This window comes from Amia ocellicauda, chromosome 3, assembly GCF_036373705.1.
Source record: "Amia ocellicauda isolate fAmiCal2 chromosome 3, fAmiCal2.hap1, whole genome shotgun sequence".
NCBI classification, from domain to species: domain Eukaryota; kingdom Metazoa; phylum Chordata; class Actinopteri; order Amiiformes; family Amiidae; genus Amia; species Amia ocellicauda.
In genome coordinates this window covers 8,686,874-8,702,691 of record NC_089852.1, presented here as the reverse complement: position 1 = coordinate 8,702,691, position 15,818 = coordinate 8,686,874, and the positions used below count along the sequence as shown (strand labels likewise).

The following is a 15,818-nucleotide window of genomic DNA, read 5'->3' as shown; positions in this document are numbered from 1 at the left end:
CTTTACAATGCTATTATGTAACAAGGGACATTAACAGTTGATGCAAGTGGTGTTTGTCTGTGTACTGTTCAGATTCAGAGATCTGCCTTCCTTGCCTTCATTGCTTTTCTTTTCAATTAGGTTATGTTTGGAGCAGGTCAAATTGTAGATACTGAAATAAATAATTTTAGACCAGTGTAAAGCAAAATAAGGTCCTTTTCAAATTAACTTAATTTCAGTTCCTGCCTTTCACAGTATAGACAAGTCAAGTCAAAGTGGTTTTATTGGTATGATATATGATTTATTGCTAGTTCTTCTTAACAGCTTAGAAATCACTTGAGGCATTAAGACTTCAACAAAATCTATACAGGATAAAAAAAATCTTTACTTTAATAGAGCTAAAAATATAGATTTTATAATTCAATTTCAGTGTTCAGAGAGATTTGTTTTTAAAACTCAGGTTTTACGTATTTTCTTCATGGGCTTAATTTTCTTTCAGGACAGGTTTGAGGTAAGAACACGTAGAACAGTGAAGAACAATGTGAAATTTAGGTTTTTATTTAGTACGGAGTGGGTATTCAGTAGTTTATAATATACATCAGGGACAGGCATCTTTATACAAAAATAAAAATATTTTGGTATTTATAACAAAAGAACAGGCAATAGAAAACATTTGCTGAAAAATATTAATTGTTTGGTGTTGCTTCAAGTGGTAAAGATATGATGTCCCCTTAATTTCTCATGGTAGTGTGCTGTCCAGCGGCCTATGCAGACCATCCCATATATTAGCTTACTGTGTGTGCTTATAATTTAGAACTTTACTCTTAAATACAGAACGTGACTTTTAAAAAGTCAGTTTAAAAAGGAAATTGAAAATGTGCTTCGTTTTTTGGTGAGGATTTCTTCAGTATGAGTAATTCCCTGGTAAAATTTGAAAGCTTCTTCCTTTTAAACTGAGTTTACTGGGGTGGAATACAGCAGTTTCCTTAATGGGCTAGTGTTGACTGTTTGACTTAAAGAAGATATATCTACTCCATTTATATTCACTATACTACCCATCCCCACAGGACTCTGTTTTTTTCCCATTTGTCTGTAAGGAAGCAGCATTCACATAACATGTTAGCTCAAACATCCTCACTGTAGACGTAGCAAGAATGGAGGACAGACCTAAAATAGATCTGATGTCATACTCACCACGAACGCGAGTCCCAAAGAGTCTTTGTTTGGCGTTAATCACAAAACAAACCAATTTAGTGAAGTGATGTGAAATATCACAATTTTGATGTGTACTGTTTAGAAATATTGCAGATCTAAATCGTATTACATGAGCACATACTAATATGTGGCCTGTCAGTGTAATAACGGCAAAGTTAGAAAATGAGCTATTGTTTGGACACTCTTTAATGAGTTTTTTGTTTTGTTTTGTGAAAATGTATCTCTGCCTCTATTTTTAGTATGCTTTTGTCGGTATGCATCACTCAGATTTTCCTTATCAACAGGACTCTGTTGTGTGTAAAAAGGTCTAAAGGGTTTGTATGTATATGATGCTGTTATTTATGAAATCATATGCAGTGTCATTCTATTTTATAGTTTATTTTATAGAGACATGTTTTAAAATATTCTCTATTTTGTTTTTAACCAAGATGTAGATATTCCCCACACTGTATTTAACCCTTTCAGATCAGAGTATTAGAGTTTTTATCTTTGGATTATAGAATCATCTACAAATGGATGCCTTTTCTCAATGATTTTGACAGTTTGTGTTATGCAGTGAATATATGTTTATTGGTTAAGTGCCTCGTTCTTTGTCATTTATTTTAACCTTAACATCTGCCATGATACGTTTTATTTAATTTGGTCCAATCCCCATTTTGATTCTGTTGGATATCGGTGCTGTCTGTACATTTGGAATTGGAAACTTATTGGAAAAATTCTGTGGTATCACATGATAGGCAATAGTATAGTATAGTGAAATGATTTATCTACTACTGGCATTTCTGCTTTTTAGTCTTCTTGTCTGCTAAGACATCCTACTGAAATGTACAGCATAATTATAATTATAAATAAGTGAATACAATGAGACATTCTCCAAAATAATATAAACATTTTCTTTTCCTGTTTAACAGTAACGGTTCAATTCATTCTCAGAGTGAATTGCATGAATGAGCTTGACTTGCCATGCTAACAAATCACCTGAACCTTCCAGACTAGTTGCAAATAACAACCTGAGGTGCTAAAATAAATGGATTTGCTCTTAATCAAGTCACTTAATTCATCATGTAGGGGCATAGTGCTATATGTACGGAAACAGTGCTTGGCTTTTTAAGTTTCAATTTCAGAATATAAACATTAAAAAGACCCATTTTCCTCTTGTTGATTGTAACTGACCCTGTTTAAACAAGATAGAGTTGTTTAAAAAGTGGCATGTTTGTATCCGCTGACCTGATATAGAAAATGAAACATCTCTTTGCTTATGTATGTATGCATTGGTGGTGGTTTATTCAGCAAAGATGTGAGCATGGCAGGTGTTTTCTTTTTTTACTGCTGAAAAGTGTTGAGAATACAAATAAAGACTTCAGATATTTTGTTGAAAAATATATTCTTCCTCCTGGTACCCTAAGGTTCATGTGTAGCTTGTTAAGAAGTGAACATGATTGCAGCCGTGCAGTGTAATCACTAATGAAGTCTGCAGGCAATCATTCCTTTATTGTTGAAAGCATGAAACTGTGAACAAACGGCACAGACTGGGTTTGCAGTGTACGGAGGATTTGACTGCACTAATAAAATCATTTGGCTGTCTTCGAGTTCCTTGTTACTCACTTCTCTTGGGAGGACAGGTCACATGAGTGCTAAGGAGATCATCATATTAAAATGTAGCCTGCAGGTTCTTTGATTCTTCAAGAAAGAGAACACCTTGACTTGCGTGAAATACAGCCCCTAGTTCATGAGTGCTACGTGCTGGCCTTGATAAGAATGAACCATGTTAACCCTTCACCAGTGAAAGCTATTTCTGACATGATGCCTGATAGAATCAATCCATCTAAGGCTCAGCTTCACTTAATCACCCTTGCATTTATTTCATCGGTACCCTGCTGCCTTATTTAGATTAATTGGGAGCCAGCATCCCCACCCTCTTACTTCCTCTGGTTCAAAGACATCCTGGAGAAAATCAGATACACCCATAAAGGATCCAGTGATAACGTCTGTGCAGCGATGTAGTCCTTGACAGCTTTTAAGACCCAGTATCCAGCTAGTTATTTTTCTTATTTATCTGTTGTTTCTTCCTATCGAGTTTGTTTACAACAAAGCCTAAGAGATACTTTCTTTGTATGCATGTATTTCGTGCATTGAGATAGATAACTTTACCTATAATGCCTTTCAGTATTTGACTATTATTCATTATGGCAACATCTAATCACGAATACGTTTAAAAATAATACAAATAAAAAATAAGATATATCCTTTGTTTTACTAATAATGAAAAAGATGTCAACGCAGATCTTCATGTAGTAATACTGTTCAGATGTTGTTTTTCATGGAATTTAGATGAGCAGGTTTTCAAAAGTATAAGTCTTTTTAATTGTCAGCTTTTTTTTGTCAGGTAGACCTGAAACCAGACAAAACATTTTATCTGTAAGGTATGCAAATGTATTCCATGGTTTAGTGTGAAGTTATTCTTAGCAGTGCACTTCTGTTTCAAGTAGCATGAAAGAACTGATCAGCAAGTGATTCAGATTTTATTTTAGGTTTTGTTTTTAAAGAAAATGAGATTATCCATTTCAAAAATTGAAGTATTGTAAGATGCTTTGGGATATTGCCCCTGTAACGAAGATTATATTGTAAAGCATCAGAATTAAGTTTTTCAAGTGCATTGCGTCTTTATGCTTCTTTTATTTTAATTCTTGAGCTAAGTATTCATGCAATATGTGTACCATTAAATTCATTAAAAAAGGAAAAATATTGAACATTCTTTAAAGATTACAAAGGGATAGATATTTGCCTTCAGTTGCTTGCAGTTATTAACACATGTTTGCATTGAATAGATGTGAAGGCCTGCATTCAATTAAAGTATATTGTTTTTCTGTCCATTTCAAAAGCCAAAATTTACAAAAAATCAGTAGTCAGCAGAGATTTGACAACTCCAAGTGTTTCCAGAAGGACACCCATCCCCCATGGGTTAAATGGGTCTTGTACAAGTGCTCTATTGAGCATTAAGGTCAGAGGTTACATAAAGCTTTGTAATCTACCACCAATGGTGCAGACTACAGAGTTTTCAAAATAATGAATTACATGTGATGGGGGGGGGGGGGATTTTACATGTTTAATGAAGAGGAGAATGCATTATTATATATATATTTTACTTATTTAACTCAATTTAATAGAACAACATTCTTAATACTTTTAGGTTTCAGAAATGCCAGTGCCCTGTTTTGCTCGGCAAGTAAGAAAGATTCAAAGAACTAGGTATGTTGCTGTATGAAACTATTACAAACCCTCGGTACACTGTCATATTAGACTATTAAAATAGTCTGGATTTCATCTGACTTTAATGTCTTTGAAATAGGACCTGTGTCTGCTGTGAGTTTTTAGGGCTTATTATGCTCTGGTAATGCCTTTGAAAAATGTGAAAAATTCAGTAACCGAGTTCCACATTCATGCTTTACTGTTCACATCATTATAATGATAACCAGTCTTATGTAAAAAAAAAAACAAAAAAAACAGAGAGGGGAACCTTACCTGTTATTTAATCTCAAACCAAAAATAAACCTCTCCTCAAAAGTGACGTTGTCAGTGAAATGTTTTTCTTTTCTCCATAACATTGTTAAACATTCAGCGGTGGTGGGAGGGGGAGTCAAATATAAGCAGAAGGAGATTGATACACGGCTGACTGTGTTCACTGTGATTGAAAAGAGCAATCAGGCAGAGCTGCTTTTCGGCGGGATTATCTGTGCCGGCAGAATCCCTGTGTTGCTCATCAAGAGGGAAAGTGGAATAACCTGAAGCCCTTTGAAATTTGCATTGAGAAGGGTGTCTGCTTTGTGCTTTGTCTATTGCGCCTGTAAGGTCAATTTTGTATATCCAGGTGCCCCGCTGAGTGGAGCAAAGTAAAATCGCGATCGATGTTGACATAGGTCAGTCTTACTGATATGGTCTCAGCATGGTGTTGTTCATATGTAAAACTACTCATCCAACCCCAGCTTAACTATTATTTCCTTACCAGTCATTCCTATAGAGTGTTAAACATTCTCTTTTGTGAAGTATTATGATAATCACTCTTCTGTAGTACACTGTCCAAATCTTAAAATGATCGAAATCTCAATTGCACAATTTTCTTTTTACGTAATACTCTACCAGGATTTATCTTGTCTTATTTAGTGCGCTCGGCCTTCTTTGTTTACTTTTGGCCCTGTCTCTTCAGTTCTCTACACAATTCCTGTTTCTCTTTCTCGGGTAATGTAGTCTCTCTAAATGATGAAATTGTACACATTGTTCCTTACACATTGTAGCACTCGTATAACATAATGGCCACCTCCTGTTTAATGAGTGTTAAATTGTACTTGAGCATTTAATCATACTATCTGGTCTCATCTGTTATGCAGTGGCATTATACTGTGGTGTTTCACTGCAGGCGGTTGAGGCGTTGAGAAGCTGTTCAGCGATTAACCCCTTGAGAAGAAACCCTACTGGCCTGCAGATGACCCTCCTGGCAGATGTTCGTGGGAATGGTGGGGTGTGAAGGCTTGCGATGTGGTTTTCACAGAGTTGTGCTTTATCCAATAGAGACATTTGAGTGTAAAATACTGTCTGGTCCTGAGGCTTTCAGTATGTGGAGGAGGTATCTATCTCAGACTTACAATATCCAGTTAGCATGTTATAAATGTATGTCGTGGAGAAAAGGAGAGCCAATGGAATTTTTTTTAACGTGAATCAAATTTAACATTGAGAATCATCCAAAAACCACAGAGGAAATGTGATTCACATGGGTTCATTTGTTGAAATTAGTCTTCGCACCCTCTCAGTTTAGCATTGACACTTGTTAATCTGTTCAGCCTACCAACACAACCCTCTTACTGACATGAAAGAGATGAAGACTGAAGGAACATGCTGTCAAGCTCCCTGCTTGTTATGTGACACTGTGAGTGCACAGCCCCTCCCTGGGCAGGACTAATGTAGCTCTCACTGACGACACTGTGAGCTCATAGCCGCTTGCTAAGCCACAAGGGTAGGAGGAAACCCTGACCACTTCAAGCCCAACAACCCCCAGCTGTGCTCGCTAATTGCACACTGGGAATCCCAGGCACTGTCAGATTCAGGCTGTGACGTCTAGACTGAAGGGAAGGCTTCTACCAGTTGAATCATTTCACTTCCCACCCCTCCACTTCAGAGCTTTCTAAAAATAATTTGCTAAAATTTGCTATTTTAAATTGTCTTCAGCATTGCATTTTGAAGCACATATGTAAGCAAGGTGCTGTTAAAAACTGTTGTTACATATGCAGAAATGTAGTGTTTTTAAGGTAGTGAATTTCTCAACCTCAATTTTATATATACGTTTTTAACATATATGTTGAGCAAAAATATAAAATGTTCATATTAAAATGATACCACATAGCAACTTAGTACAACTTAGCAAAAGGAGTACAGTTTCCCACATGGAATTAATAATTTAGTTTAGTTTATGTCTGTTTAAAATGTTTTCAAGGTGTATAGCTGACTTCATTGCTGTATAAAGTAATGAGGCATATGTGTAATTATGGGTGCACAGCAGTGTTTGATGATGATTTTTTTCCTAAATTATTACCTTTCCCAGATTCAAGAACAATTATTCTTAAATTGAAAATTAAAGTATTTTATAAATTTTACCAGATCATCTTATTTCTGTTATATCATGTCAAATTAATGACATTAGACGTATTTCCATATATATATATATATATATATATATATATAAAAACAAGTTGTATTCAATTTATCTTAGAAACAAATACACTGTGTAAGAGATTGCAGCAATGTTTTTCTCATTATACAGCACATCCAGCTTGACTGTTTATTATTAGATTAAATAATTAAACAGTTAAGCTGCAGATTTACAGACAGTGTTATCTCAAACCCCAAGTTTCTTGTGCTTTTGAAAATCAATTCAGTTTATGCTTTGGCAGACGGCAGCCCCTTCCTCATGAAATAGTCCAGACACGCTAGAATTAAACTTCGGCGTTTCTCCTTGTGCAGGTTTTTTCCAGTTAATTAGGGCAAGCAATAACAGGGGTGTAATAATATCTGGATTATGGGAAACACTGTTTTCTCCTTAAAAGAGTCTTTGTTTCATCTGCAAGTACTGATTCTCCCACAGCAAACAAAACAAGCATACTGCTGAAACGCTAACTAAATAATTATTTCCCATGGGAAATGGAAAACAAAGATCTTTGAAGTCATTCTGGTGATAGACAGAGTCCTTTTAGATGTGCCAGGCCATCTCCGGGAGTTATTTCCTGCCTACCCTCGTGGCAACATGTCCTGCCTTCCAGGTTACTGAGGAATGGGAAAGGAAATGAAACGCAGCCCGTCGGTTACTGCTGGATTAATAGCCAAGTTGTCATTATAGGAAGCGGTGAAAAGGTGATTGATTGTCTGAAAAGGAACTCACTGTAGGAAACAGGATATGAAGTTGCTTTTTTTATTTTTTTATTTATTCATTCATGTATTTATTTTTTCTTGTTTTTTTTCTACATACTGTCTTGTGTTAGGTTATGATTTCAGATTTGCTTTTATATGTAAAACACAAGTGCAATCCTGCCATACTGTCACCTAGCCAGTCTGTGGAAATGAACCTCATTCAGAATGAGGGATCTGTCTTCAATCCTACAAAGGCTTCTCAAACCTGCTTCCTTGTTCTTTCTCATATACATCCTGGGATAGAAATGGGCTGCAAAGTATTTCTAGCCTCTGTAAATTGATAGTCTGATGCATAAAAAAAAGATGGGTTTACAGCAGGTCATTGAATGGTTTTGACCAGAAATAGCCTATAAAATTATTAACAAAACACAATTAACAAAGACATTAACAAAAGTCATACATTTGATGTTGACGATGGTTTAGAGTGATTCGTATTTTCATGTTTATTATAAAAATGGATGTTGGACCAAAGGCTTCAAACATTGTATGTATTTTTTGTTTGATGATTGAGTGAATATGCTTTTTTAGCTGTTAATTAATGCTTGCATTTAGTGTTTTGAAATCTGCGCTATGAATTGCAGAAAATTACCTCCAATGTTTATTATGCGCCAAACTCTTGCATCCCTGAAAACTCATGAGATATGGGGTCTCAGATTTGAAAACTGAAATTGAAATCTGTACAGACAGATTTTATCCCTCTTAAATTAAGTTCAGGGGTGATTTTGCTTTTTACAACCTAGTGACAAGTTTGTCCCAGACATTACCATGACTGCAGCTCTACTTGACAAAATATTTCACACCTTCCAGTTAATTTTAAACAGTCACATACTGCTTTTGACACTCAACGGTATTAAATTTAATTGTACGTAATTGATGTGCAATTCATCCATTTGACGCTATGATGCCTTTAGGCAGAAGCTATTTTCTTAAATTACCATATGCTGAAATACACTTAACATAAATTATTGAAAAACTATTTCCTTAAAGAGAGAGAAAAAATACAGGCAATACATAGCCTTTGTGAACTACACAACACCTTTTAATTGGAAGTCTCTTGAAAGGTGATTCTTCATTTTATTTAATGCATGCTAATTATATTTATTTTCAAATAGCAAGTAATGGCCATCAAGGACCAGCCTTAATTTGAGTTGCATTTCTGTAGCGCACAGTTGTCAGACTGCAAGCAATCTCACCTCTTTATTTGTGATCGATTAGGCCGGCCAGAACACTGCTGGGTAGTGACACACAGAGGTCAGCTGTTAATCAGGGATCTCTGCATGTGCTCCACTATTGCGCCTCAGAGTGTCGGCCATTTCACTTATTAAATCATCATAAAATGCACTTCATTCATGAATAATACATATTGTGTGGGTCAAAGCAGCGTCCTACAATTTTAACATTGTGGTGGATAAAACTACATTCATTTTAATCTGTGATTGTGATAAATATATGTATAGAAACGTAAGTCCTTTTTATGATTTTAAATGTGTGTTTTATATACTTTTTATGTGAAGAGTAAGTTCCGTTTGGCTTTACTTGGAAAGTCAATGCAAGGAGTAGGCCTAGGACCGTTTCTACTTTAAGTCTGAAAATGTTTTCAGGGACAGTCTGACTCCATTTCAGTTTTCATTTCACAAAAATACTATAAGTCTGGTAACTCTTAATTCCCATTAAACGCAACAGACTAACTCAGAAAGCTAGATCTGATGTAATGTTTAGCACTGCTGGATTTGCACCTTTGGGAAAAAATCATCAGGAACACATAAATGAAAGACTTCACCTCTACAGGGAACATTTGTATTTCTATTGGGCTGCTTACAAGTCTTTTATATCTGATGTGTATCATCTGTTGTCATTGGAAAGAGCTTCCAGCACTTTATTACTCTCAGACAGATCTATACAGAATGTCTGTCTAAACCTATACAAGGTAATGCAAAATGTGCAATTGTCATTTTATAGCAAAATTCATCATCATCCCAAATTAAACCAAATCTACATTTATTTGTTTAATAACAATCACAGTATATTGTTTCCAATGTTCTTAAAATAAAAAAATCAGTTGAGCCTTCAGTCCTCGTCCATTCGATCATAATATATATATTTTGAGCTTTATGTTATCCTCACAGTAACACTATAGCCATAACCCTGTGGCTTCAGTTGTACTCACTGCAGAGAGTTGTTTGTTAAAGGAATAATCTTCATTCACAATGTTTTCAGTGTTTATTCTAGCGCTTCCTGTGGGAGTTGGGTTGTTTGCCGCCGTGTGATTCCCAAGAAGCACATAATATCACCAGTGTTCCTGCACATCCTGTAGCCTGGTGCCCCTCAGTCACAACCACTGTGGGCTTGACTTTGTACGATGGGATCTGAATCCTCTGAGACTTCTCAATAATGAACCACCCCGAGGAGAACCGTTGGGACCGTACAAAACATTCTGGGTGGCGGGATAACTTTGCAAAGTAAATGCTGAAAAAGTACACTCTATCTAGAAGCATATGTTCTTAATTAAAGCAAAATAACTCTAACAGTGAACAGTGCTGTTTGTGTACTAATCCCTGAGCGCACCGAGCACATTGTGCGATTTGTAATACATGAGCAAACAACGATTATTAAATACAACTAAAAAAATGAATGCCTTGGGACAAAATTACTATCGACTCCTTTTTCTTTTTTTTTCTTTTTTTCTTTTAAACCTGTCTATATGTGATGACAGTTATTGAAATAGTGGATGAGAGACAATGGCAGCAGGACTCGCTGGGTTTCATTATTGGCCAATACAGCTTGTTACTGTGAATAGCTCCAATCTTCACACCCATCACTTGATCTCTTAAGTGGCTGAGAGCAATCATGCAACAGGCACCGAGCACAAAGAGAGGCTTCAGCTCACGGGCCGCTTCAGCGATGATCGCTGTCACGACTGCCGTGTCACGGGCATGTCAGAAGAAGAGAAGACAGTCATGGCTCCTTTAACTTTGGGCTTCTAAAAATACCCACTGAACACAGACAGAGTGGGATCTCCAATCCTGGCAAAGCATTAGGGTTTTATATTGTTTCAATGGGGTGGGGGCGGTAACATGCTTATTAGCAATATGTCTTCACAGATAAATGCTATATTCCTACATGGTTTGTTTTCTCCAAACAAAATACTTTTTTTGGTTGTTTGGCTATTTCCAAGAGTCACAATGTATCACGTTTCTTATTTCACTTTTTTTTTTTTATTCCTTCAGTGACACAATAATGTCAGTGCATTTGTGGCCATCTGCTTTCCCAATGTGAAACCAATTTGTACAATTTGCACATTCAGTCCTCTTCCTTTAGCGCTCAATTGGTTAATAGAAACAGGCTCTTTGATCTTGTGTTTAGACTCGGTGACACCTGCTGTGTGCGTAATGCTCTCTAATCGGTCCGAGTTCTGTATCCACTTCAGTCTCGACTCTTTCAAGAGAGACAAGGGGTATGAGCAATGTGAGAGAAACAAAAAATATATATATTTTTCCCCCCTGCCTTCCTAATATTTATTTTTCAACACCTAACATGTACCCTTAAAACTATGATAAGTCTAAATATAGAATGAAACATAACTTTGTTAGTTGTGACAGTGATTGTCAATCAATATTTAAGTGAAAATGTCAGCACTTTTGTTTATTATAACCAAGATATGTTAACAAACTTAGTTTAATTGCATGCAGAACTAAATATCATACAATAAAATGTCTATTAAAAATTCTTATCAGCAACACAGTGACAGAAATGTTTCATACATGTTTTTTTAGTATTTTAGGAAGATCTGCAGTTTAAATATTTACGTAGTTTAAGACTTGTGCCAAACTAAAGCATAATGTTGAAATCTGCTTATTTTATACTTGCCCAAACACTGAAATGTGTCGTCTTCACACAGGTCAAAAAAAGTGAGTGCTCTCGCCATGCTCCTGCAGAAATCCTTGCTCCGAAAAGCAGACCTGGGTTTTGAACTAGATGAGTTAGAAGCTGCTGCATTAATGGTTAAAGAAGAGGAGAAAGGCTGCAGAAAACCGTCTGGGTACAGGGAGACCATTCCCGAATCGGACAGCGAGGACGACTCGGATGAGGACAGTGAATCCGGAAGCTCTTCGTCAACAGAGACCGAAGAGTCCGATTCAGGAGAGGAGGACTCCATCGATACAGCTGAAGGCAGTCGACACGGAGGGCAGAGCTGTGCGCTGCAGCAGACTGGCCCTGCTGGAGCAAACCCTGTTCCTCAGGCGAGTTCACTCCCTCAATTAGACCGTGAGGCACCACCTCGGGCTGTGAAGGAACCATTATCTTTGAAGTCAGACGAGAGGAAGTTAGTAGGCTTCCCTCCGTCTCAGCCGATTCCCAGAAAACTGATCGAGGAGCTGGGGGACCAAGTGCACTCAGTAGTGAAGATCTCTGAACAGCCTACAGGCGCAGATTCCAGGAGCTGTGCTGCTGTTCAGGGAGAGCGAGCCAAGCCGTCCGTGCAATCCGCAGAGCACACAGCACCGGGGCCAGCAGCAACAGCAGCAGCAACTGCAGCAGCTACTCGGGGGACTTTCTTAGAGGTGTGTCCTCAGAGAAACCCTTTGCTAATCATTGCAGACTGTGATGATGATGTCGAAGATTCGTAGAGCGTGACATGAGTGCAGAGAGAGATAAGAGATGCCGTGCCAGAATGCATTAACCCCTTCAGGCATGCTTTGAAGCTGAGCTGTCTATCTGAGAGGCAAGGCAATGTGAGACCAGGCACTCAGTCAGCAGGGTTGTTGTTTTTTGCTTCTTCTTTTTGTGTATGTTGTGGGTTGTTTGTTTGTTTTTTACAGATTTTTTTTTTCTTTTCCTCAAGGATCTGGGAAGGTGTTTGTCAAGACTCCATATTAGGTTCTCTAGACAATTGAAAACTGTGTACTTTTTCTCTGCAAAACAAAGGAGCGTGTATTTTCTGCAAACAACATATGCTTGGGAGCAATTTAAACCTGATTAATTGGGAGATCAATGCTAACATTTCTGATTGACTGTTTTTATGTGTTTGCAATTTGAGTTTTACAGACTGATAACTTTCCATTCATTACATTTACCATATTCTACAGATCCTTACAATCAACAATACTCCATAAAAAAAACCTGTCTTATTCTGCGGTGGAAGAAAATAATGGTGAAATAAGGTGTTAGAAAATGTGACAGCAGTTTAACTGAACCAAAGGAATAGTAGAGTAAAGGTCCACAATTTAAAAAGCTGCAGTATGCATCAATGAGTAGTCTGTTTTTGCATTAAAAAAATACAATTAGTACATCTTCTAAGCCTTCGCCATTTTTTTGTGTTCTCAGATTAACATTTTATTAAGTAGATTAAGACTCCCAAGGTTTGCACAGGCAGTTTTCTTTTTGTTTTGTTTTTTCAGAAGAGGCATTGCAAAAATGCTAATCCCAAAATGTAGGAAGACTGACACTTAAAACCCATTTATTCAAATGCAGGAGAAGGCAGCCAGTCTGCTGTAATTTAATCCAGAAAATATATTTTTCTCCAGCAGGATTTAGTTGGAGAAATGTAGAGTGTTGTGTTTTCATCTTTATTTTCTTTGTCAGGAATTTATGAGCACATATCACATGTTTTATGTAAATGAAAATAAATCTCCTTTCCTGTCTGCACTGTTGTCTGGTGGTCTCAGTGTTAAATTACCACATTTATACAGCTTTTTCCTTGGGGGGGATTCTTTCCTTGCTGAAAATTAAGGGTGACATCAAAAGGAAACGGTGACTGTGGACATAACACTTTTCTGAGTGCTTAAGAAAACAGCTCAACAACCCCACATAAGAAGTGAGAATGATTTGCTTTTAATACAAGATTTTAAATATGCTTTTTCAACACATTTCTGTTTGTGTTTTAATTTTCATTTTGCGGGAGTACATTCGATACTGTAATTGCTTTTTGATTATTTTTTTAAAGAACATATTATGCGAACACCAGAAACACAAACGTAACTGCTTCTCTGTGTTTACATATGAAACCTGTAACAGGAGTTGGCCAGATATTAATCCTCTAATCTCGATGAATAAGAGTGAGAACTGGTTTACAACTGTTCTCTGCCCAGACATAAGCAAGCAATTTTGACAGAAAAATACTAAAATTATAATAGCCTGTGAGCTTTGTTATTTTGACATGTTTCCATTCACATGTGTCTGTCAATATTCGCCATTCCGTCAATGTCTCATTATCTCCGATAGAAGGGTCCCCTGCCACCACTGTGACAGATGGCATGGCACACAAACACTGGACTATCTCTGAATCCAGAAGAATGTATACAGCGTTGTTATCCAGAACACTTCCTTACTTATTGCACTACTTCCTTGTTTTCCAGGATAGTGTTGTACTACTCGTTTCCTGCTAATCTTCACTTTTATGCACATTTGTAGAGGGTCCACCAATCGGAGAAACCTCTCGGGTTGTGTATATATACAACTGTCTCTCAGTTGGTCCTGATAAACCAATAAAGCTTCTATATGGATCTATTAATCAATGAGAAGGGGAAAGGTTGAGTTTTTTACTGATAAAAAGCCTGATTTCCTTCACTTTTCTCATTAGATTTCCATGGATTATTTCCATTAATTTCATACAGCTTTTATAATTGCAATGTTGTTAGTAGTAGTAGTAGTAGTAGTAGTAGTAATAATTGTGCACACACCCCCTGCAAAATGATCACTGCCTTCTGAGATGTCTAATATGAAGGCCTTTTCCAGGTTGCTATACTATATAACCTCTGGCTGTGCTGTGTGTGTGTAGACTGATAAATACAAAAATATCTAGAACAGCCCCAAAAAGATAAACATTGATTACATTGTGGGATTTATAGTATTAAACGGTGTAAGTGGCATGTGGGAGTGATTTATTCAGCTGGCATGAATGGAGAAGCGCAGTTGACACAGCTCAATATTGTCAAAGCTTTCTATGGTGTCTCAAGGCTGGAGAAAACAAACATGGAAGCACATGTCAGACAGATAAATGAGTCCTCTCTTCAGAGCGATGTGGGAGCCATTTGTTTCCCAGATAAGAGCGAGTGCTCTAAACTAGCAATAAGAGTACAGACCATGTGAGGGTCTGACATAAGTATATTCATTGCGCAATATTTCACTGATCTATCTATCGATCTATCTATCTCTGTCTATTACTGATTTAAATGTGTAGAAAAACTACTTTGTGGGGTCCATAATTACAAAGACTTTTTTTTCCATTTAATGTTGTTCAGTAGTAATTAAAGGTATTTTGATGAGCAAGCATTGGTGTTTTTTTTTATTGTAATACCTTTCTGTTAAAAAAATATGAAATATGAACACTATGCTTTAAATTGTCAGCTTTAGCTTCAAGTGTTCAGATATTACAAGGCACAGTGTACGTTTGTGTAAGTTAATATGATTATACCTTGCCTTTAATGTCCACAATAAGAAATAGCAATTTTTTTGCAAGGCCTACATTTCTGAAACCTGAAACGCCATCGGAAAATAAATTAAAAACTTCGATTCCGGATTCTCGTTATTCACGTTGCTGTATTATTAATTAATTTAGCAGCTACCTTATCCAAGGTGACAAGGATGATTTTTCAAACGCTCACATACAATGCACTTCATACATACATCATTACAAGGGTAACAGCATTGCTGCAGAAAATTAATGACATTGATCACAACTCTGTTGAATGTGGACTGAAAATGCAAGGCTGCAAGCTTCTAATGTGCTCTTTTAAAGGCATTTTTTTAAATAGAAGGTGAAGGAATTTATTTAAAAAAATCCACATTACTTGTATTGTAGTAAGTTGCACCACCAAATCTAATTTTGATTCTTGTTTACCAGTAAATTACATATTCTGCTGTACTAGGAAAACCAATTGCTGTCTTTTGGAAATATGCAGCTTCTGTCAAGACAGTAAAGTTGTGAAGATAATAATGATGTCTTTTTGATTTCAGTATTTAAGTACTCTCTTGACACCTTAGCCTCGGTAACCACAACACAAATAAAATAGTACTTCACAGTCTCTTTCTTGGGTTTTTCTCTTCCTCTGCTCGATAAAGGCTTCATCTGACACAAAAACTTGACACACTATGTGCATTAACGTAAACAAGAAGAAGAAAAGAAAAACTGAAAGTAAAAGATGTTTGTCAAAACATTCCAAGAAAAC

General features: G+C 36.6%; 1 protein-coding gene across 1 annotated transcript in view; it reads left to right on the top strand.

Annotated features, from left to right (window-relative positions):
* shq1 (SHQ1, H/ACA ribonucleoprotein assembly factor) overlaps positions 1-13,296 on the top strand; it is a 59,107-nt gene extending 45,811 nt beyond the window's left edge. The window contains exon 12 of the mRNA XM_066698046.1: positions 11,549-13,296. Coding sequence (XP_066554143.1) covers positions 11,549-12,278 — 730 coding nt within the window. The 3' untranslated portion in view covers positions 12,279-13,296. The remainder of the gene's footprint in view (positions 1-11,548) is intronic.
* Positions 13,297-15,818: the final 2,522 nt, after the last annotated feature.